The 24,226-nt window shown below is 33.4% G+C and overlaps 2 protein-coding genes across 4 annotated transcripts in view; one reads left to right on the forward strand and one right to left on the reverse strand.

Annotated features, from left to right (window-relative positions):
- Positions 1 to 3,096: 3,096 nt before the first annotated feature.
- Positions 3,097 to 7,599, forward strand: LOC125057288 (28 kDa heat- and acid-stable phosphoprotein-like). Its single transcript, XM_047660893.1, has 6 exons — positions 3,097 to 3,253; positions 3,365 to 3,455; positions 3,972 to 4,065; positions 4,720 to 4,847; positions 5,616 to 5,801; positions 7,093 to 7,599. The coding sequence occupies exons 1-6, from the start codon at positions 3,244 to 3,246 to the stop codon at positions 7,094 to 7,096; spliced, it is 513 nt and encodes a 170-aa protein (XP_047516849.1). The 5' UTR covers positions 3,097 to 3,243; the 3' UTR covers positions 7,097 to 7,599.
- Positions 7,600 to 16,949: 9,350 nt separating this feature from the next.
- LOC125057067 overlaps positions 16,950 to 24,226 on the reverse strand; it is a 155,634-nt gene continuing 148,357 nt past the window's right edge. For 2 of the 3 annotated variants that reach the window (XM_047660523.1, XM_047660521.1), the window contains exons 4-7: positions 23,959 to 24,155; positions 20,663 to 20,894; positions 19,418 to 19,495; positions 16,950 to 18,791 (exon numbers count right to left, since the gene is read on the reverse strand). In XM_047660523.1, the coding sequence (XP_047516479.1) occupies positions 18,494 to 18,791; positions 19,418 to 19,495; positions 20,663 to 20,894; positions 23,959 to 24,155 (805 nt within the window). In that variant the 3' untranslated portion in view covers positions 16,950 to 18,493. The remainder of the gene's footprint in view (positions 18,792 to 19,417; positions 19,496 to 20,662; positions 20,895 to 23,958; positions 24,156 to 24,226) is intronic. The other variant, XM_047660522.1, reaches the window with a different exon arrangement.

Genomic DNA, 24,226 nt, shown 5'->3' on the forward strand with positions numbered 1-24,226 from the left:
ATTTTTTCTTGAAACAGAATATGTACTCCATTGTAATTGACTTCTATTAATTAGACTTTAAATTCCTTTAGACATTTATTTGCATTTGGAAATTTTATATCGCAATGATCAAGTCACAAACAAATAAAATGATGAGAAATGCCGGCTTCTTGTTTTACATAGTAATATATAGTAAAATAATAAGTTAACCTAGCATTCAAAACTCCTTAGGTTAGCGATGAAAAAAAAACGCCATATTATCCTGCCTATCCGAGCCTTGAGTTCTATTTTTGAAAATTACATAATTGGCGCACGATTTAAGTTTATTTTTTTAAGAGACTCTCGCCTACTCACGCAGTGCTTATAAACTCTTTGGTACTCACCCCGCATCCAATATCTAATTTTATAACGGCAATAATAAAGAAATAAAATCTGAGTATTAAAAATTGAAATATTGATAATACCATAAAGTTACCGCTACATCACATTATTAAAGATCATAAAAAATACTTTATAATATTTTATTTGAATTCTTGTGTAATTATTTCACGTCATCTTAAATTATATTTCACTAATCTTGTAACAAGATACGTTATATTTCATGTTATGAACTTTTATTTGCACGACTGTTTTTTACGTAGTTTTTCCTTTGTAGTAACTGCTTTTTTATAATAATAAAATAATAATTGCTGGGGGCAAACGAGCTTACGAGACGCCCAAAAAGGGCAGTCGTCGCAACCCATGGGCGTTTAGTGGGTTCGTTGCTGGCCTTTGCGGCAGGAGTATGCGCTTTTTTGAAACTGTTGGAGGTCGTACTTCCCAGGGAAGACCCCTACCGGGAGTCGATTCCACAGTTCGTTAGATATCTTATAAGAAAAAAGCAGGCAAACGAATAGATAATATAGCAAATAATAGTAATAGATAATTGATTTTTCTATTATTTCTAAGAACTCGAAGCTAAAGGTGTTTTGTTTAAATTGTAGTTAACATAAGAAAAATACCTTTTAATATAACTGAGTTATAATAATGGATATAAATTCTAATTCTTTAATTTTCAGATTAAAATCGAAAATCGAAACTTAGCGATGAGTTCGCTTGACTTAGCTTCCATATGTCATGTTAAATGAAACGAGTATTTTATTAATCACTGTGTTAATTATATTTTATTGTTAACCAGACAACGGCGAAAAAGGAAGTAAACTTATACACAGAGCAAATCATAGATATAGATATGACATAGACAACAAGTGATGTATTCTATAATTGCTGAAGGCGCCAAATTTAAATTTTATAGACTAACATGTCAAATTCCGTTTTTGACGTGTGAGGGTATTAGAACCTTGAAATCTTATATGGTTGGTCATGCGTTTTACGATGTATTCTCTTCATTGTATAGGAAACCGAATTCCAAGCACAAAAGTTGTAAAACAAGACTTATGTTTCAAAAGAATTGTGATTGCTCTGAAGTTTTTTAGTGTATTCAATTTGGACAAAAACCTGTGACCATTCGAACGTTTAATAGTTTAAGAATAATTATACATATAACCCCGGGATGACGAAATGGGGCTCAAGCTGAAGTCAATAGAAAGTGCATAATAATTAGCTAAAAATGCAAATGTAGAGAAAGATAAATTTAGATATCGTTTGAATCCTGAGATAATAAGATCAAGCCACTAATTTAATAAGCCTGTTGCGTAAGTGTATCACAACGGGGTGCCTCGCAAAATATTGTTTGTATATTTGTTTTTTTGTTAAAACGGTTTGGATACTTAAATACTTTTACGATTTCTTTCATGACTAAACTTGTATGTAGTCCGGAGTCGTTACCATCATTCCTAATATTGCGTTTTAGCTATTACCGACTTCAAAAAGTAGATTGTCTACTTTAAGCGTTGCTACTTTAAAAACACAGTGGTCATCATTTGTTTCTAATGAGCAATTTGGTGATCAGCCTTCTGTGCCTAATACACGCCGGGCATGCCGGTTTCCTCACGATGTCCTTCACTGTACGAGCAAGTGTTAAATGCGTAGACGGAAAGTCCATTGGTACAACCGAGTATCGAACCTACGACGCCACGGACAGATGAGAGTTACCTACTATGTTTTAAATTCAACCATTTAATTTAATTTGCTATAGAATCCGTTGATGAGCTCCAAGAACTCCTGGTTTATTACATTAGGGTGTTTTACAATATATTTAGAATCAAAATACATATAGCTTAAGAACCTATCAAAACATTTTTTATGATACTTCTACTAACATTTTTATGTCTAATTATACCTATATAACCTTTTTATACCTAACTACGTACTGATATATGGTTCGGCAAAAGATATAATATTATCGTCTATGGATAAATTGGACTTTTATTTATATTTATTATAATTAGGTAATTTTTTTAACAAAAATTAAATACCTTAACCATACTTAATTTCTTTTACGTTTCTGTTGAATAATGTACTTTTACAATGTTTTTAATGAAACATACTGTCTGCTGGTAATCACTTTTAACTTTATGTTTTTTAGTATGACTAATACAGAAGCTCATTTAGGAACCTTATTAAAAATATGTTACACCTATATACGGATATAATACGCACTTAGATTAGTGTTTTTAATCTGGGGTAACAAACATATTCATATGAATATATTCAGGCTTAAAAGTAAAAAAATCAAAATAACTCCGAAGTTCTCGAAATAATAATTGTTTCAAGTTGTTGTTGGGAGACACTTGCTTTTTTGTAAAAGAAAATTATACATTAAACAATCACAGAAATGTATGTTCTAAACTTTTTCTTTTTTAAAAGTTTTGTTTTAGGTAGTACGTAATTGTATTTTTATTTATTTTATTCGAGGTTATTAGTATAATCATTAGACAACATAATGATCTATGTTTCCCTGTTGGGTTACAGGTTGTAAATACTGCAAATTTTGCGTATCAACTTTATTAAACATTGATGAAATATATAAATTATTATAATATAAATGTTAATAAAGACAATTGATCATAATTATTGCTAAAGTAGATAATTTTAGGTAATTCAGTAACAGTTATTAAGATTCTGTGGTCCGTATTTGACAATATACTATTGACATTTGACTTCTCTATTGACGTCATTCAAATTTCAATCAAAAATTCGACAAACCCAAACCCATAGATTCATAAATTCTTATTCCACCCGTAATTCCTAAATTTAACTAAATATAAGTTTTTAAACAAATAAAAATTTCTACTTTACCAATTTCATAAACATCTATTCAAAATGCCCCGTGGTAAGTAAGCTTCCATTACAAGTCTACTTCAATGTCGATCAATGTTATTTTTCAAATGTGCTTTTTTGTTTGGGTCTTAACCTGTCTAATAGATTGAAATTTATTTTAAAGGAAAGTACACTAACCACAAGGGTCGCAACCGCAAATTTACGAGCCCCGAAGAGTTAGAAGAGCAACGGAAGCAGGAAGAGCTGAAAAAGAAGTACGTATTACAGTATAGATCGTATGTCTTAAATTCGAATGCAAGAATAAGAGTCATTATTATCCAATGATGCAATATTATTTTTTTTCTTTACATGAACACCTTTGTTTCTAGAAAACTAATTATCAACCATAAAAATAGTCTTGGTTGTAAACAAATGACATGTATTTGTTTGGTACTTAAGATTATACAAGACTAATGTCTTCAAGTACAAAATGTTTGGTAAATCACTTTACCCTATTTTTTAATATGTAATTCATCTAAGCATCTTACACCAAATGAAGTCAGCAAAGACGCTTTGAACAAATATTATTTAATTACTATCACTGACAATTTTATGTTAGGACAGACAAGAGAAACAAAGTTGATGAGACAAAAGAACTGCAGATACAGTGATCATGTAGTATCTAAATCTCTTATATCTTGTGATACTGTGATCTTGATACTCTAAATCCAATATATAATATCTATATCTTTTGTAAAGAAATGTAACACTGTTGTTTAATACTTTTTCAGGTGGAGAAAGGAACATGGAGATGAAAGTTCGAGTGAGGAAGAGTCTGACAAGTCTGGGTCAGGAAGCAGTGATGAAAGTGATTCAGATGATGATGTAAGTAATTGTACTTTTACAAAAGAAGCAATGAGCTTATTTTAAAAAAATGATGACATTTACAAATCTATGCCTTTGTTTAAAAATTTATTTGGTTTTTACATATAAACTTACAATCATGATGATGTGACAGAGGTTGAAATTTTATGAAACTAGGGTGACTGGGACATAATATATAGGTATTTAAGGCTTATAGTAAGTCATTCAAACTATTATAGAGTTGTGGATTATTCTTCATTATATTCAACTAGTTCTATTAAAGATGTCATATCTAAAAAAGGTTTTGTTCCTTTTCCTCTACCTAACCCTGTAATATTTTTTGAGCCTGACTGTCTATACTGCTGTATTCATCGTATTAAGTGCAAGGTGATTGTATTTAGTCACTAATACTTAAAATACTTTGTGAACATGGTTTGCGTGCAAGAGCAGCAAGCATTTAATATTAAGGCCACTTATTGCCATTAGTATATTTGTTAAAAAGAAGAAATGATTTTTTAAATGTCCCATATAGTTATTATAGGTAAAATATATATATTTTTACCAGAAAGCTTTTTGTAGTAATTTAGATTGTAATAAGTAATCTCCCATAAAGTACAAACAGTAAAGACATTTTATTACACATTACCACATTCTAGATTTAATTATTATTTCCAGACACCTGCAAAAGCAAAAGGTGTTTCAGGCTTAATAGAAGTAGAAAATCCAAACCGTGTAGTTAAAAAGAATAAGAAACTATCCAATCTGGATAACCTTGGAGAAGGAGAGAAACCTCAACTTTCAAGGTAATTTAACTTGGTGTAACTTAACAAAAACAGTTCATATATATGTTACTGTTTTTTTTCTATATGTAATTCAACATATTTGGGAGTGCTCAAGACAAGTTTGAGTCTTAAGATACAAATATGGGCCTAAAAGTAAGTGTCAGAAATTAGACTTATTGTTAAGTCTGATCTCATACATCAAAAATGTATAGGATTTTGGCATCGTCGCTGTAGAATGATAACCTCATATGTCTAGAGAACTAAACATTACTGGAAATGAAAAAAATTGTTTCATTTGTCAATGTTCCTTAAAATATTGAGTTCTTGTCCATAGTTCTGGATGATTAAAAGCTTACTTCACCAGTTAAATGACACAAAAGTCTAAGAACAAAAAATAAATTGTTTTTTGACATACAAGGTTCTACAGTGACAATATGGGAGTCAGGGTTTGCATGTTTGTTTCTGAATCTTACTCTTCATATGAAATCTATTCCACATTAGGATAAGCTACTATAGACACAACAATAATAATTTCATATTCTATTTAATAAAGTTTTACTTAATGAACTCGACATTACAACACATTAACGTGGAACATTCATGGCCCTTCATATTTAATATTACATAATATATATAATAACATAATACCAAGAGTAATATAGAAAAATTAAACTGACTTCAAATATCTGTTAGTGTGAATTACCTCCAGTAAATCATGCATATGAATCTAAACCTACCTAACTATGTACATACAAACAAGACGGTTAAATATAATACTTCCTTTTTCAGGCGTGAACGCGAAGAAATAGAAAGGCAGCGAGCAGCAGCAGCTTATCAGAAAGCACACGCAGAGGGCAAAACAGAGCAGGCTAGAGCTGACCTCGCAAGGCTAGCCATTATTAGGCAGCAGAGGGAAGAGGCCGCCAAGAGACGCGAAGCCGAAAAAAAGGCTAAGGATGAAACTCCAAAGAAAAAGTATGTATTATATTTATTCAATAATATAATAGGTTTTCTTCACATTAATAAACAGAAGTGTCTATTTTTCCTCCCAGTTATGTGAACGATCCAAGAATAAATGTAGTTTGAGAACCAATATGGAGAGAGAAAGAGAAAGAAAGATTTATAATTGCTTTCAATTCTCGTCAGAGGCCATCCACGTACACGAATAAAACACGTACGTCACACGAATTTTAGGACTTTTGAACCCCTCCCCCCGTCCTTGTCAGTGGCGTAGCTACCTAGGGGCTAGGCGGGGCAGTGCCCCGGGGCCCACAGGCTCAGGGGGCCCTCTAATCCTCACCAGAGATCTCGATCGTTCTGAACTTTTGGAAATTTCTCCCATTTTCAAAATAAATATGACAGGTTGCAACCCCACTTTAATCAAGACATTAATTTGAGAGAAATTCAAAAGTTATAAGTTATAGGGAATTCCCCTAAATTCTTTCTGTAGGTTGGCAGTGTTGTCGATATGACGGATAGTTTATATAATAAACCCTTGAATCTTCTGTATTTCAATTCGCCAAACCTACACCAAGTATTAATTGTAATTCATGTTGTTGCTGTTTAATATTTTTATTACCTGCCCTGCACAAAAAAAGAGCTTAAGAAGCTTAGCATTTTTAAAGTGTTTGTATATTTCATATTTTTCTATGATAAAATCTAATCAGTTTACATAGCAGTGGGGCCCCATTTTTTAATTTGCCCCAGGGCCCTCGGTCACCTAGCTACGCCACTGGTCCTTGTCACAGGTTGTCACATTTTTATAACCCCCCCTCTCCTGATGTGACATCACACATTTTTTAAATCTATGTATGTATTTAAAAATAATCGAGAGAAAACAGCTATTTTAATTTAATTAATTAAATAAATATAGATCAAGTTCGTAAATTTTTAACATGTGACGTCACAAAAGTATTGACCCCCCCATGCCCCTTGTCACACGATGTCACACTTCGGTGATACCCTCCCTCCCCATTAACGTGTGACGTACTTTATGGATGGCCCCTCATTAAAATGTTGACAATTCATAAACTTACAGTATTGCTCCGATACTTAATCAAACATTTTCAGATATTTGGCATGCGAAAATGCATTTAAAATACGCAATTTATAGATAAAGTACAAATAACTGTCGAAGTAAATAATTTAAATTATAAACACTAAGAAAAATGTCTCTTACTTATCTTACATAATGTTCAGCATGGCACCCTAGATGGCGCTAATAGTAATATGCTATGATTTATCTCTCATTGCCCATTATTTGCAGGTAAAGCAAGTCCTGGAGTTAAAACTGCATCAGTTTATCGACGTCTCCAGAATGACTTCCTAAAATATATATTGTAACTTGATTTTATATCTCAGACAAATTGTGTTCATAATTTAAAATGCCTAATTTTATTTACTTAAAGCCAAGTCAGAATAACAGTTTATTTATTAGATGAATTAATGCAAGTTAATTATCAACAAAATTAGTAAATCTTTATAACATATACTATGTTATTGTGTTGAAATTCAATAAAAACAAGTTAAAAAAGCTGATGCCGGGATGACACAAGCAGAGTTTTCTCAGACCGAGTAAACAGATTAACTGCTCAAATTTATTAATTAAAGTGTGTATCATACCTGTCAATTTTAAACCATCGTCCGTCAAAATACACTTGTATTGGCTTAATGATTAGATTGCGTTTATAGTAATTAACAAATATATTTTATAAACAGTTAAATATACACTAGTATATTCAATATTTGCTGTAGTACTAAATGGTAATAGCTTCTTATAAAAAATGGTCTTAAATAACAAATCACAATGCAATTTCTTTATTTTCGATGTCTCAGCCAACAGTATTGGTGAAGCTTATGGGAGTAAGTATACGGTGATTTAAAAACATACTTCTCTCACTCTTTGGACGGTAGCTCATGTCTGGTCAGAAAGGTCCAGCGCCTCTCTTATTATAGTGTACAGTACTGAGGATGATGGAACTTTCATTTGATCGGTATATCTGATTGGTGAACGGTCACGTGATCTTTTGCCTTACCAACCACAGACAGTTTCTTCAAGTTCTCATCTCTGCGCACAAACATACTTAGACAAGATTAATGCAATTAATAATGTAATATATTAGCAAAAAGTTTTATGCTAATTGTTTAAAATTATTTTTAATTGTATAAAAACTAAAAAAAACGGAAAATAAACAGTGAAAGAAAAGGCTAATAAACTAGTAGTATTAGTAATCATTCTAGTACACACGTACGGGAAAATATTTGTACAACACTTACTCCTGTACTCGGTCCGATCAGCCTGATCGTGTCTACGCCAGCTCCACTTGGCAAGTCGATTATTGACGTAAGAACAGCTTTTACTCGGTATATACATATGTATGTCTAATGTATAGAAAAGGTCCCGTTTTCTTGAGATTTGCAAAGGAAGTGACTAGACGTATTCTCTATTAATTATGCCATAAAAACATTAAATAATGAATATAATTGTTTATAATTTCATCAACCAGCGTACAGGTATTAATTTTGGGAATATAAATTTGTTCTATCTGTATGCTAATTTATTTTATTTATTCTCACATATTGTGTCATCTTTCAGCTCTAATTACTATTAGATAGTCTCACTAGACAATTTTTATATGGAAATGTATCTATTTAATAAAGTTTCAAAAATTACTTGTTTTTTTATTGATTTAACCATAACCTGTGCCGGAACCAACTTAACAATAGGGAGAATAAAGGCTGATTCACGCTACACCGTGTCTCGACCGGGCCGTGCCCCGGCCGGGGCACGGCCTAACATTAATGATATACTTTTGTATGAAGTAATTCATGCCTGACCGTGGCTCGGCCGGGGCACGGCGTTGTAATGTCGGTGGGTATTGTTTCCCGGCTCCGGCACGGTCCGGCCCCGGCACGTCGTAACATGAACGTAGGCGCCCGGGCACCCGCAGAGCAGTCAACGTCAAATCTTAGTGAGATTAAAAATTTTTTTGTTTTTTTTTTTGACAAAAACAGATATAGTCGTCCAAACACGTACGTGCGTACACCCAAACAGCCCGGTGTAACATGAACCACTGTCCCGGCCGGCGCACGGTGGCCGTGTCCCGGCCGGGGCCCGGCCCGGTCGCGACACGGTGTACCGTGAATCATCCTTAATGGATCGGCTTTAACAGTAATTGAAGACAAGTTATATAACGCTGAATGTAGATGGCGCACATTTAATAAAACAATTTGATGTCATAAAATAACGAATAGTTACGTTATTCAACTGTAAAACTCGCTGCGATATTGTATTCTGGCAATAATTTAATTAATTATTGGTTTTATCATTGGAATTGCTGTTGAGAGTTACAGCGTACCGAGGGTATTCGCCAAACTACTGGATATACTACTGCAAAAAACCCAGGAAGGGTCTATATCCCGGTACGGCTGAAAATGAAATACGCTTATTCGATTTTTAAGTGAACACCTTCCTAAATTTCGAAGTTGGCGGTGTAAGAAAATTTGGATGTGCTCGTAAAGCTGTCCGTCTCCTTGCTTTCGGAATACCACGGTCTTGTCGTGACGTCCGTCTTTATCTCGCGTTGAGGACATTATTATTTGTTAATTAAACAGTTTATTAAATTATTGTATATACCTACCCCTTTTTTGAACGCGGTGCTAATCAAAATCATTTATTCATTTAGGTAACACAATGTACACATATGAACGTCAAAAAGAAATACATATTAAACGCTAAAAGCTTCTAATTTTACATTTACTGCCAGTTCTCAAATCAAGGGCGTAGAACGGAAGAGAGATAGAGAGAAGAGATAAAATTGTCGTAAGTATAATCAAACAAGTTTACGAAATATATCAATCATCTACAGGTATCTATTGTTTTTTCTTGATATTTTTATACTAGTGGATAGTCCGGAAATGCAGTATCATTTTATTTCAATACAAAACTTTCTCTTTTTCTCTAAGAATTAAAGTACTTACTGATAATATGTAATAAAATATCCATGACATTCGTATTCTAAAGCCGAGACTTTTGGGATAAGTCATCTTATCCATGACGATTTATCTTCAATGAAACCGAACTAGACGTAACGGCCCTTTGATTCATCGCTAAGCTGAAATCCTAAAGTTGCCTCATAAATCTTGAATTCACCACATTTGGCCTTGCAGATCAACTTCTTATCGAAGTCACAGAATTAGGATGTCTTTACTTTAATAAATGGATATTTTTAAAGGGAAGCAACAATGAGTACGTTTGAATTTGGATGTGCTCCACGAAAATTTAAATAAAATGTGACAGCAAATTGATTAGTGTTTTATTAACCTATTTTTATAGTTTAACTGCCTTATACACTATTACATTTGACACATATTTCGTGATGTACGGTACATGATACTTAAAACTACCCCATATATTTTGTAGTAGATACATTAGAACTCAATACTTCATTCGTTGATATTGTGGTGATTTTAAGGCAGTAAATGAAATTACACAATTAAATGTCTACTTCAAAAGACGCATTTCTAATAAATAATCTTTTGAGGAATACAGACTTGATGACGTATTTATATAACAGCTAAACAAATGCAATTTAGAATATTCAAGCTCTTCAATGTTCAGTGCACACAGGCCGTAAATTCTTATTACATCGCAACACTGCCCGCAGCATACATTCAAACTACGCTAATTATATGCATTTACCTCTTCCTGAATTTGGGTTAAAATTTGAAAGATACGAATAATTCCAGCTTTACGACTTACTTATCTACGGTAATTTTATGCAGACAAATGTAGGGAAATTGTATGTTCTATTTATGCGGTGGATTCACGTTTGGTAGGTTTTCTATTGGTTTTATAATATAGTAGTCATGGGGACGACCATGCTTTTTTGGTGGTTATGCCATTAAATTGTAGTTTATGTGAAACGTTGGTACTTTCAACACAGCGCCATCTGTTAGAATTGTGACTATCATATAATAAAGAAATATTTTGCAATAAAATAATATTGCGGGTATAAATTTAGATGTAAGCTATCCTATCTAGTCTAAGATCCTAGTAGGATCAAACTACACACGGTGTGCAAATTTGATTGATATCGGTTTGGTAGTTTGGGAGTCCATAGCGGACAAACAACGTGACACGTAATTCATATATATTAAGATTTTTGATATAAGTCTATTTTATTGATTGGCATAATAGAGTAGGTACAATGCTTTTAAGAATGGTTTTTTTTCATAACCACCATTTTATGTGATAAGTACTTTTATTTAAAACTATTCTTTATTTTATATAAAATGACGTGAAAATGAAGCTGTTGGTATGGGTACCGGCTACTTCGACCTCTATATTTTCGTCTTGTTTGGCTTTGTTTTCTTACGGTAATGAATCCTTTATGGACAAAAAGAATCAATTTATATAATGATACTCTTTGGAAGAAGATTTTTGCTTTTAATACACTTTATTTACTACTAAAATATAAAATTATCTGTAAATTATTCAAAGTAGCGAAAATTCTAATTCAAAAGGGATGAATTTGTTAAAGTTCAAATCCCATGTCTAACTTAACACGGTTAATCCGTGTGGGTTCACCTAAATCAAAGCTAGCTGATTTATATTTTAAGCACCTTTTCGTATGTCAAATCCGAATTCACGAACACACACTAATAATTTAAGTTGCTTAATGTAATTTTAATTTACATAATTTACATCTATTTTCGATAACTTTGTTTCTTTTTGTTACAAATAATAATAATAATGATAGAAAGTTGTAAATATGTTGCATAGGAGTAAAATATTTTCTCTACGTATATAAGTAATACTGATTATGACTATAGGAATATAGTAATCGATCTAAGCCGTTTTAGTTGAACTATAGACGAACCGAATCGGTATTATGTATACATGAAGATTATTAATTAATTTACTTTAAAAAAACCAGTGCTGCTACAATCCCTTGACTAAGGTGTTGTATTTGACGGTTTCACTTCAATAGATTACAATCTACCGAATAATACGTTAAATTATAAACTGTACGTTGAGTTCACAATCTTTCGACAGTTCACAATCTCGCGAGATAGATTACAATCTAACGGTGTTTACAATTTTACGGTGACATCACCATCACAAATATTGTTTTCTTAAAATATATCGTACTTAAAATATATTATACACTCAATTTAATTAATTTATATATTTCGAATTTAAACAATCGATTTATACAATTACATTTGAATATAAAGTGAAGGTTAGGGCACTTATGGAAATGAAAAAACTTCGGAAATTTTCTCAGTTGACGAGCGACGCGACGCTTCGGTGTTGTCGGTAAAACAAAAGTATAGACAATTTGGAAAAGATTCTCTTGTTAATACATGCAGAGGTTGAGAAATATTCTTATTACTGTATAAGGTTTGTTACCATATTTAGAGTTCTTAATGATGAATTTATTGCCGTTTTTTTATATAACAAAAACGGGAAGAAGGCTCATCTGATGTTTAGTGAACCACTCACTCACATTTCCGGATGACATTGAAATTGTGTTGCCGGCTTTTTGAGAATTGAAACGCTCTTTCTTGAAGTACCCTCAGTTGAATTGGCTGGTGCCTTAAAAAACGCTCAGTTGTGGAACGACGGACGTCGAGGTGATACGGGGGGAATTTCGTATTCTGCCTCGACGGTCGGTCATGAAACTCAGCTGCTGGTGATAATCCAAACAACTATAATAGAACGTTTTAAACTAATACTAATTTGGTAAGCGTCAATGTCATAAATGGTGTTCAACGCGGAAGCCAATAATTAAAACCCTCTATTTCGTAACATGAAAGAGTTCAAAGGCCTGTTAAACAACCCACGTCAGCAGAACATGTGTCAACCGAATTTTCATCTTCATTGGCTTTATAAATACATATTTTAAAAAAACGGTAAGAAATACTAATCTCAGAAGGATAATAGCGTTTATCATTTGGGTCAGTAAAGTCAATGTAACGGTTAGGAGGACAAGGTAACCAAGTTTTGTAATATTCCCTAAACAAAATCCATATATATTTAGTGCTTAGCTAAACTTTAGCAGTTAGCTACTTTTACAATTTGACGACAGCACGTAGAAAATATACGATTTCATTTTATGAAACGAAATACGTTTTCCACACCCCAGCCGAAAACTCTCAGGTGGTCTAATTTAATAACCATTTATAGAAGTTTTATAAATTTAAGTTATCTTGTAATATGATGGTAGGTGAAGTAAAAAAAATGTGTGCGTGTACTAGGTGTACACACGTAAGAAGTGCAACTTCTTTATGACCTTATTTTTCGAAAAATTATCTATATGCAACTTTACAGAAATTGGTTAAATAAAGTTAAATTAGATAAAGTTTAACAAAAGGCTTTTATTATCATAGACATGAATACAAATACAATTATTTCATTTTAACTTATTACTGTACTACTATGTAGTACTAAGATTATTACAGAATTTCATTACTATCATTGTTATCGTTATTATATATTTTTGTTACTAATGGCTTCGAATCTCTTCGGATCAACCGTGGTAGGGACAAGAAAAAGATCGGGACAAGGCGCGTAACCGAAAAATGTGACAAATGTGTGTAAATTTTTTTCCAACGCCGATAAAGAAGTTTGACTTCAAAAAGCAACATGGCGCGTAACCTGCTACAAAATTTCTTCCATACGTCGATAAAGAAGTTTCACTTCAAAAGATTGCGCGTAACGGAAAAATGTGACGCGTAACGAAAAAATGTTACACTAAATTTTTTCCAACCCCGATATCCGATTACTATGTATATATAAATCAAGTACACAATACAATTTAACATTAATGGAAGCAATCTTTAATGACAACGGATTGCCAATAGTCAAACTTTGGTTGTTTAAAGAGAATGAATTAAAACATAGTTGTAATATTGATAGCAATGTACCTACTTCATTATATAGGTAATGAAAATGTATATACTACTCATTCTTCAATTGGATAGAGACAGGCGGTCATGTTAAACTTTTTGTTAATACGCAGAATATTTGGTTATAAAAAGTACGATTTAAATATTTACACATAATATTGCCTTATAACCAATAATGTTTTCTAGCGCTGTTATGATTCCACTAATCTCTTAAATATACAGTACATATACAATTCAGTTGCAATGTATTACATAGAGTAATAAGTAATATCCAAAATATTAATTTTACCATATTGGGAGTCTATGACCAGACAAAAGGATGTCTGTTTGGGGGAGGCGTACGCTGCAAAGCTACTTCATAAATAAGAAATAAGAATGTTACTACTTACACAGTAAACTTATATTAAGTTTACAAACAGCGACTACTATACAATTGCGACTGGGGAAGAGTTGCTGCATATGGCACAGGAAAAGGACAAGACTGACAGCCAGCCTCCAGTAATGGAGAGGAGCCAAAAGAAGATACAAACTGTAAAGAAGTGTGTCGCACAGCAAAATCCATTAAAATGTCTATTCTTTAAATACATTGTATAGGCATCTTCATACTAAGAGGTATGCCTCACCTTAAGCTGCGAGAGAAGATGGTAAATGGTAATGTAGCTTGCTGACGGTGTAGGGGAAAAGGGGGCAATGGTGGTCAGCGTTCCTGTTCCCAGACGAAAGTAGCTAAACAAATGAATATCGTCCATTAAGTGACAGCCTGCCTATACGAATGTACCTACAACATAAAAGTGGTTTTTGGCAATGGTTATTGTTCGAAATGTACGTTAACCACGAGACTAGCACTGTTCATACTATATCAATATATATTCGGTAGTATCAATTCGAATAAAATGACATGGCATAGATTTATGAAGGGACCATTAGTGCAGAGGCGATCAGTCAATAAATCATTGTTCGTCGGCATCTCTTGGTTCCATTGAATAACGATTTATCCGCTTTCAAAATAACTAAGCGCTTAATGGGTCTTCCTTGAAACATGCTTGTAATCGTTTAATATAAAATGATAGATTTTTAATGAAACTTTAGGGTCAATCAGCCAAAGTATCTTCGTGTAAACTAGTATAAGATCACTTAAAGGGAACGCAGAGTTCAGGAGTTCTCAACGCAAAAAAGACCTGGGAGACGGTGACTCGATTACTCACGTATTCCTCTATGACCTTGAATTGGGCAACACGGAAGTTAGGCTCGCAGTAGCGCTGCAGACGCTCTTGATGGGGACACGGATTAAAAAAGATAAACCTCTCCCGTCTAGAGCGGATGCGCAGATGGGGCTGATGGGTTTTTGTTTTACCTCACTGAGCGACACCCACACTCCCCGCGCCCTTAAAGTGGCCCTGGCGCGGGGTTCTGTAAAATTGATTTCTTAACAATAAAAAGAACATGTAAAAGATAATAGATTTTAGTACATTAATATGTTCACTAAAATCATAATAAATGCCTACTATGTCTGTGGCTCCAGTAGACATTGTCTGTGAGACATATTATGTACCTAGTGTAAGTATTTAACAGGTACCTACACACAAAAAAAGATGATTCTTTTCGTCTAGGTACATTCAAAGACATATATATGATGTTTCGATGTTTACATTCTGTTATATGTCACCTACTCTCTTTCATAGTCAACGAATATAAAACAAATCAGACAAGTTCAATACCCGGCAACTAAAGCAAAGGTTAACTTAAAAAGCTATGCGAAACGGGCACAGAATATTGTCGGTTCCATGTGCCATTTGAAATACATATTTTAATTTGTTATTAACTGTGTAAACGTAGCTTAAAGAAGTCGACATAAAGGGAAATATTAGGCTAAGAAAAGTTAGGCCTAAAAATTAAGATCGTAAAATTTTAGAGCGAAACAATAGCTTTTATAGCAGTTCAGTATCCTCTGCCGACGGAATATTTAATTAAATTTTAAAAAATCCATTTATTATATTTTCATGGCCGTAAAAATGAAATTTATCATACGAAGTTTTTTTGAATGATTAAATGTGCTTTTAAAATATTATAGGCCAGTCATTTACAGAGAAGCAGTTTCATTCACTTATTGCGTTCACATAGATAGTATGTTAGCCATTTTTGTAATAGCATCCCGCCTAAGGCAATTGTTGGTGGCGCCTTGGAGTTTTAGTGGGTATGCAGAATCGCGAATCCCACATTACCCTCCCGCAGTCACGCCTCGGTAGGTAATATGCATTTCACCAAGTAAAAAAAATATCGTCTCGTGAATCTGTTCTCAAGCTCACACTGGCAGTATATTAGGCATTTTTGTAAAGACAGTGGGCAAATGGGCAGGCGTCTCCCTTATGCGTTGCCAGCCTTTGAGAATTGGTACGTGCTGAAAAATCTCGAAAATAACATGTCCAACTAAAGCCACTATCGCTTTTTAACGCTCCGCAACAGAATTGTTTTACAATATAATTACAAAGCCATTGTTCCAGAATCTGTGCTTCGATTTTAATTTACATTTAGATCGGCACAATTTATTCACAATCCCAGTTTCACCTGCGAGACTTCATTTGTTCCCATTTCAACATGTTTTCAGTTTAATTTTAACTTGATTTCAGTTAACGTTAATGTGGAAGAACATGCTTGTTTCTTGTATAATAAACTGGCTTTAGCCCGCGTGGATTCGTATTTTAGCAAGATTAGTTTTCAGCCAAAATGCAACTTTGTGGCTATATTTTATATTAGCTAAAGTGTTCTTCATATCGTAGAATTAAAAAATATTGGGATGCCGGTGAAACTCAATATTAAAATCGGAATCACAATCGTTATTAGGTTACTTAGTATATGGATACGCTGCCACGGTAATAAAAAGAATAAATATTTAATTGTTCTGTGGTATTAGAAAAGTAAATATTTAAAATAATATAGTAGTATGTACGATAGACAACCGGCGTAGAGGTTATGCGACCTAAGTTTGAGTAAAATTCTTATTCAACGCATCATTTTGTTCACAAAAAAAATATTTTTTCATTTTAATGTCTAGTTCCATAATAATGGTTATCGAACTGTAACATAAACTTAACAGTGTTGTGGACTTAAGTACTGCAGCGACCTCAGCGGTTCGCTTTCCGCATAGACCCTAAAATATTTGCTTAGTATTTCTGAAATAATCTGTTGCTGTAACGTAATAAAACAAACGAATATTTTGAACTTAAAATCTTTTATTGTTTTTCTTATAATACAGATAACATTATTTACAAAATATTAGTTACATAATTAGATACTAACCCCCTTATCCATAAAAACAAAATCAGTTTCACCACACTATTTTAACTAAATCTGTCTCTTTTCAACATAGCGTCAATAAATGTGACAGAAGACCGATGAATTTTTGATTAGAACAGTGTAATTAAACTGATGTCTTTATAAATAAAGGGTAATTATATTGTTAAAAAAATCCTTAAACTACTAATTATATTGCAATTATAAACAAAAATAAACGGTTCAGAAAGACAAGACTTAAACAACTTGACAACTTTGATAATATGTATTAATTTTTCTTATATATTGTTAAAAATTGAAATCATAATGGACACATTTAACAAGCTTTTAAAGTTGTATTTAGTACACAATCATCGTCCAGAAATTAAAATGATTTGTTAATTTGATAAAATTCTAATATGTGAAATCTTTTATTTATTACATTAAAATAATAACACAGTATAATAGTAAAACTTCTATTAAACTAAACTCCATATGAATGAATCTTAGGTACTTTCAATCCTCATTCTTTAATAAATCGCAGATAATAAATATAAGCATTTTTTGTAATGGCAAACCAGCAGACTACACAAGGGAAGTTATTGTACAGATTATAAATTCATACGTTTAAAAGCACAGATATATTTAAAAACCATAAACAAGTCGTATTTTTAAACCATTGTTCGTATTCGAAAATTTTAAATTACCTAATGAAAAACAGGGTTATATACAAAAGAAATAATTATTAAACATTGGTACGAGGCACTCTAATAACAATACAAATTGTACATTGTGGTGAGATTTGGTATTATGTTCTTATATCTCCGTCTTATTACAACTATGTATTAACATAACTTATATACACGGCACATTAATTTTATGAAACAAAGCCTTTATTTACAAGTTATAACTATATAAGGTACGATTGATAGTGCAATATATAGAATAGTAAATGCTATGTATGTCTATGATAAAAATTCTCTGAAACATACGTGAACACTGCATGCAAACTATTGTTAAAATAAATTAAAAACATCACACATTTGAAGAAAAAAATTACCACATTCAATTGCGTTTGTCTAAAAATTTTTATTGAAACTAAAAACATCCCGATTCGTTAAGTTATAATAACTTAAAGAAAGCACACGACTAGCCGTTTAGAAATATTAAATAAATTATTTTGAAGAAAAGCGATATCATGCGTAGTGCGTACCCTTTCTTATAATAGTTTCAGGGCAACAACTGAAATGTCTGAAAATATAATGATTTAGAGGGGCTTAACATGTCAACGTACAGTTTCTAATATAGGGGAATATAACTAAAAACAGCGTGCATGTATTTTGAATTTAAACACACATAGCATTCACAATCTTAACTACAAATAAACCAATCTATGTATAAACCATTAAGAACAATAGGGCACCAATAAATCACTTCATTCAGCGTTCGTTCACAACACTATTCGTTCATTCTCGTTCATTTCGTTATAAGTGCGCTAATATATCAATTTCTGACGGCGGAACCTGAGACTCATTTAACGCTGTGGACCCAGAAACTGTCACAATGACAGGCTGAGCGTCTGTGTGAACTATTGTGACGAGATGTTCTGGATCCTTCTCCTGTTCTTGTGGCTCTATTCTCGTTGGTTCTATGTCGTTTGTATATTTCAGGTCTGTGGTGATTGTGGGAATATTATCTGTGGCCGGTGGGTCTGTGCGAGGTGTGCGATAGGACGGTGGACCGCTGTATTCAGAGCCGCACCAGCCTGCTCCCGTCGAACCTCTGTAGGATAAAAGAAAAAAAAATGACAGTTTGAACTACGTTAGAAAAAAAGTTTTTTATCTATGACAAAAAATAATTCAAATAATATCCTATGACTTAAAGGTGTATGTTACCAGGTCATAAAATTAAAAAAAATCAAATAATATCCAGGAAGAAATTTAATTACGCCTCATTACGCCGGAGAACAGAATACTGGACTTTAATGATTGAATTTATTTGCAAATCATAAAATATTATTGGGTGGTTTTGACAGTTGAACTGAAAACACAACCTGACCTCGTTTCATAAAACTGCGGTACTAGTTGTGAGTGCTAGTAAAGTTTTATAGTTCTGATATCGAATTATAAAGCAAATATGTTTTAATTTTTTACAGAAATAATTATTACAATTAAATAATTACAAGATTTAAATTACGCTTTTTACTAAGGCTTTCAGAGTCAAGTTTTAGCGTCACCTTTTACGCCTGTTAAATCTGAAATATAATACGTTTTTGACATACGGGAAACACATAGCGATGTCTCAATGCCGAATCTTATTGTTAAGTTCTAAATACTGGTATGTACTGCGGCAGCTATTTATTTTATTTTTTCCTGTGGATCATGATTGCACATTAATAAATTGTGTACCTGACTAGACTTGCTGAGTTTGACCGGTAGGTCGGAGGTGGCGACACCACTGGAGCACTTCTATCTAGGAGAAGTAGCCTGAAATCATTAATAAAAGGGTTTAGATCAGAGTTCCCCAAACTTTTTTGTGTCGTAGACCCCTTGCCATGTTTTTCCATGTTGAGTAGACCCCCTACTTACTTGATATTGATTTCCTGTAAATTTCTAACTGTAGTGAAGTTTAGTGTTAAAAACTTAAAGTAACATATTGGGGAACTGAGAAAATTCGCCCCGTCCAATATTTTGCTTCATTAGTTTAACTCTGGCAAGAAACGCTGATAAGATGGACTTTGTTTTAATCAAATTTAAACTGCCGCCGTGTAATTGCAAATTAACCATATTAAATTTTGTAATCAAATCTGTTAAATAGGCGATGTCTGTTTTCCTGTATCAGTGTATATGTTGAGATCCACTATCGTGGACCCCCATTTTCATTTCATGGACCCCCAAATTTTTTTTCGCTGACGTAGACCCCTTGCAGGTTGTCATAGACCCCTAGGGGTCGATATAGACCACTTTGGGAATCACTGGTTTAGATAATTAAAACTCTAATTTATGACAAGAAATAGTATTTTTCTCTATGTATAAACGCAACACAGAAGGTGCTAGTATGATGGCTTATTGGATCTAGTTTGATGATCTTGAGGCCTCGGGTTCAAGGTGAGACCGAAACTAAAAAAATCGCCATTTGCAGTTTTTTTACGAAAAGTTCCAATGGTAGAATGGATGAAAACTACTGTGCCTCAGATAAGCACGTGAAGACGTCGGACCTGCGCCTGCTTTCAGGGTATTGTGTCTGACATTTTAACATTCTATGATAGCTAAATTAGATTGCAGTTGTGACTATACGCATGTGGGTGCACTATTTCGTGGAGGCAAGTATCAATACGATATCAATACAATATGACGACTCATTGGTCTAGTGGTTAGTACCCCTGACTGCGAATCCATGGGTCCCGGGTTCGATCCCCGGCTGAGGCGAACATCGATGTGATGAGCATTTGGTGTTGTTCTTAGGTCTTGGGTGTTTAAATATGTATTTATATGTATATCTATCTATAATATGTATGTATATCCGTTGCCTAGTACCCATAACACAAGCTTCACCAGCTTAGCATGGGACTAGGTCAATTGGTGTGAATTGTCTTTAAAAAAAAAAAAAAAAAAAAAATAAGCCGTGAATGCGAAATGGATGTAAACCTTTACCTGAGTCTATATTCTTGCATGGACGCCTGATAGGTGGGTGGCGGCGGCCGATAGTGAAACTCTGGGTACAGCATTGCGGCGTACGGATGGTGGGGTCTGGCGTAACTTGGGGGGAGACGCGGGACCAGCCGTCGACATGACGCTCTTCTGATTCCAAACAGGGCGCATGGGGCGTCACGGGCACCGAGACGCCACGCCAGACCTGCTGCTGTCACTAATACCACGCCGATACCTGGAAGTAATGTTGGTAATTTTATGTATGTGATTTAGGGTAAATTTCCGTTTACGTGTGAAGTGGCTTTATTTAGTGTCACCGTATATACGTCATTTAAAATAAATTACAAATATTGCATTGAATTGATTACGACGAATATAAAAATTCAATAATTAATAAAGGCCTATGTAGGCTCAGTAAAAGTATAAGTATTATATTTTGCTACACATATTATTAGCAGTTTTATGTAAAATGTTAAAAAAACTTTAGTCTTGGCGTAGATTTTTATTTCCACATTTAATTTTTAAATCACCTGCAGTTTTGATAATTTTTCAGCATTCGGATATGCAACCTTGTCGCACTTATCAGATTAGAAATTAGGATATTTACAAAGACGCAAAAGTATAATTTAAATTTAGAATATTAGTTTATTTTGAATTTAGAATATATAAAACTATCAACTTGTCTTATATACATCAACATAATAATTGCATAGTAAAATACAAATAATTACAACCACGTGATGTGTGAAATTATGTTTTATAGACGTTCAATCAAAAATCTAATAAAAGTGTTACATTTGACGTTCAATATTGCCAATAACTGGCAAATGTTTGCGTTTGCATTTTTCAAACCAGGTCATACATGTAACTAAGGGCGCCGACTGTGCCAACGTTGATTTTAGCGCCCCCTATTAAATTATAAACTGAATCTCATTTAAATGACAGTTTTGACTGTCATTACCGTTTTACATTACCTACTATATAGCAACGTGACCAAATTGCGATGCTTACGAAATAATATTGACTTCAAAGATTGGTGACGTCAGCATATGTCCGACCGTCTTTTGTTTCAGTGATTTAATAAATAGTGATTTAAAAAAAAACAAAAATAATTGTGAATAAGTTTAAAACTTATAATACAAAATAATAATCAAAACTTGAAAATAATACAGACATAATAGAGCAAATATATAAAAAAAATTTATTAACGGTATAAATGAGACCGACACCGATTTTCTAATGTCGATTGACCGCAAATATACTGCTTTACCACCATATAATAGTACTTGCTAAAATTGACAACAGTATCAAATTCTGTATAAATTTTGCGCATGAACAATATAAATGTCATCAGTGCGTGACAAAACCTTCTTTGTTAAACAATCTCGCTTAATGCTCTATGTGTGTGTTTTAGACCACATGTTTAAGTTTCCCAATTTCGTGGAGGCAGTTCGATTACCCATCAATCGACGGTGATACGTGAAGTAACCAATGAGTGACGCGTACAAATTGCTTCGAAGCACAATAGATAGCTTGTCTGTAACAACATCATTTGTCCCAAACGCTAATGAAAATCCAATTAATTCGGCTCCAAAACTCATTCGAAGGTTAATTGAAAACTTCGGCAAGGGCGGACGCGACTTTGTGAATGATGTAATGAGATTTTGGCTTGGCGATTGTCATGCGTGCCGAATACTCCGGTTATACAGGCCATCTGTTGCAGCTGTGCTTTAATTTTCGCCAATTTTTGTATGTAACAGGAGGCAAACGGGCAAGTGGTATCGCCGCCCATGGTCAGTCACATTGCCAGAAGGCTCGCAAGTGCGTCTTAAGAATTGGATTGAAACTCACTTTTCTTGAAGGACCTTAAGTCGAGTCTTTGATGATTTGAACTTGTATGTAGTTGTTGCAGTATATTATGGGACGACCAGGACCGCCGAAATAGTAGAGTTTATAGTAGCCACATAGCCGTACGATATTTGTTGGTACAGGCAATTAAATCCATAGCCTAGAGAAAAGTTTTGTAAAACAGTGTGCTATAACTTTCAGCATCCGTTGACGTTGATTACAAATTTTGAAAGTTATGTATTTATGTTTGTAATTAATATTAATAAATAAGTGTATGCTATCGAAATGTAATTCCATAAACTTAATTTTTTAACTTTTTAATTCAACAACAATTTATGTTTACATATATTGTAGCTTCTATAAAAAAATATTTATTTATCTAGAGCGAATACGGTCAAGGATGAAAGCAATAAAATATATTTTCAATTGACGTTTTATTCTTATATACAACCTAACTAACATTGTGAGTTACGTTAAATGAAGACGTTAAAAATAACAGTTTAAAGGTTTTTTAATCCTATTCTAGCGTAGCACGTTCCCTTTGATCGATGAAAATCAAACAAAAGATAAAACGTGAAGCGAGCTGTTAAACGATCAAAGAGTTTGGAAAAAGAAATTAATAACATAACTAAACACTCGCCCGACACAAAGACATTATAAAGCGAACACTTTATTGCCTTAATTAATGCATGTCGCAATAAACTTATTCACGCTGTTTCTATGTAGGTTTTAAGAAGAGAAAATTAAATTATTCGACTATTTATTTTTGTTTGTATATCAATGAATATTCAATATTAATTGAGTTATGCTTGAATTTAGTAAATATATAAATTATTTTCGTTTTCAAAGCAATTGTTACCGGCCTTCAGTGCCTACCAGCCTTTTTTTCCGCCGGGAGTACAACCCTATGTTATATGAGGTATTTGGTATTAACATAAAGCTCCCTACTGAGTTTCTGGGCTGTGCTGGGCTGCTGCTTTCTCAGATCAGTGCACCTTTTTTGAATGGCTAGGCATATCGCCATAGTCGTAGAATAATGACGTATCTGACAAATAGTAAACTTAACTTTATTTCAAAGAATATAATCATGTTAGTTTTTGTCATAACCATTTTAATTCATATTCTGTAATTATAAAAATTGGCATACAAGCAAACAAAAGGGTTTGTTTTGAAACAAAATAAAAATAATAACATTAAATTACACAATTTTCTAGCAAAATCACATGCTAGAGAGCGTTGATAGACGTAGGTATATCCGTCACTTTACAGACTGATTAATTTGAAATTTAAAACACATAAAAAAAAATTTAAGTAGCCATAATAGTTATTCAATGTAGTATCCAAATATGATAAAAAGTGGATTTTGGATTTTTGTCAAATACGACATTGTTCTACGATCATGACGATATCTAAGGTAAAATTTTAGTTAACTACTGAGCCGTGGATCTTACCTATCATAAGCAGTATCAATGTGAGTGGTGTCGGATGAGGCCTTAAAGCTCCCAAGGTGGCGCCAGCTGCAACCAAGCAAGCTCCAACTACCCCCAAGAAGAGCACGCAGAGCCTTAATGGTGGGCGACCACAGCACGACTTTGGAGCATTTCCTTCCCCCTCTGAACACGCGTAGGCTGCACCTCTGCCAGATCTGCTGACAATAAAATTTTCATATATAAAATACTTTAATAGATTTGTGTAAAAGTATAACACTGAGTATTAAGT

The sequence above is a fragment of the Pieris napi genome, chromosome 16 (assembly GCF_905475465.1).
Source record: "Pieris napi chromosome 16, ilPieNapi1.2, whole genome shotgun sequence".
Lineage (NCBI taxonomy): Eukaryota > Metazoa > Arthropoda > Insecta > Lepidoptera > Pieridae > Pieris > Pieris napi.

Excerpts from the sequence above, each read along its gene's own strand:
- LOC125057288 (XM_047660893.1), top strand. Across the intron at positions 4,066-4,719 it reads AAAGTGATTCAGATGATGAT|ACACCTGCAAAAGCAAAAGG; the intron begins GTAAGTAATTGT and ends TATTATTTCCAG. Across the intron at positions 4,848-5,615 it reads GAGAAACCTCAACTTTCAAG|GCGTGAACGCGAAGAAATAG; the intron begins GTAATTTAACTT and ends TTCCTTTTTCAG.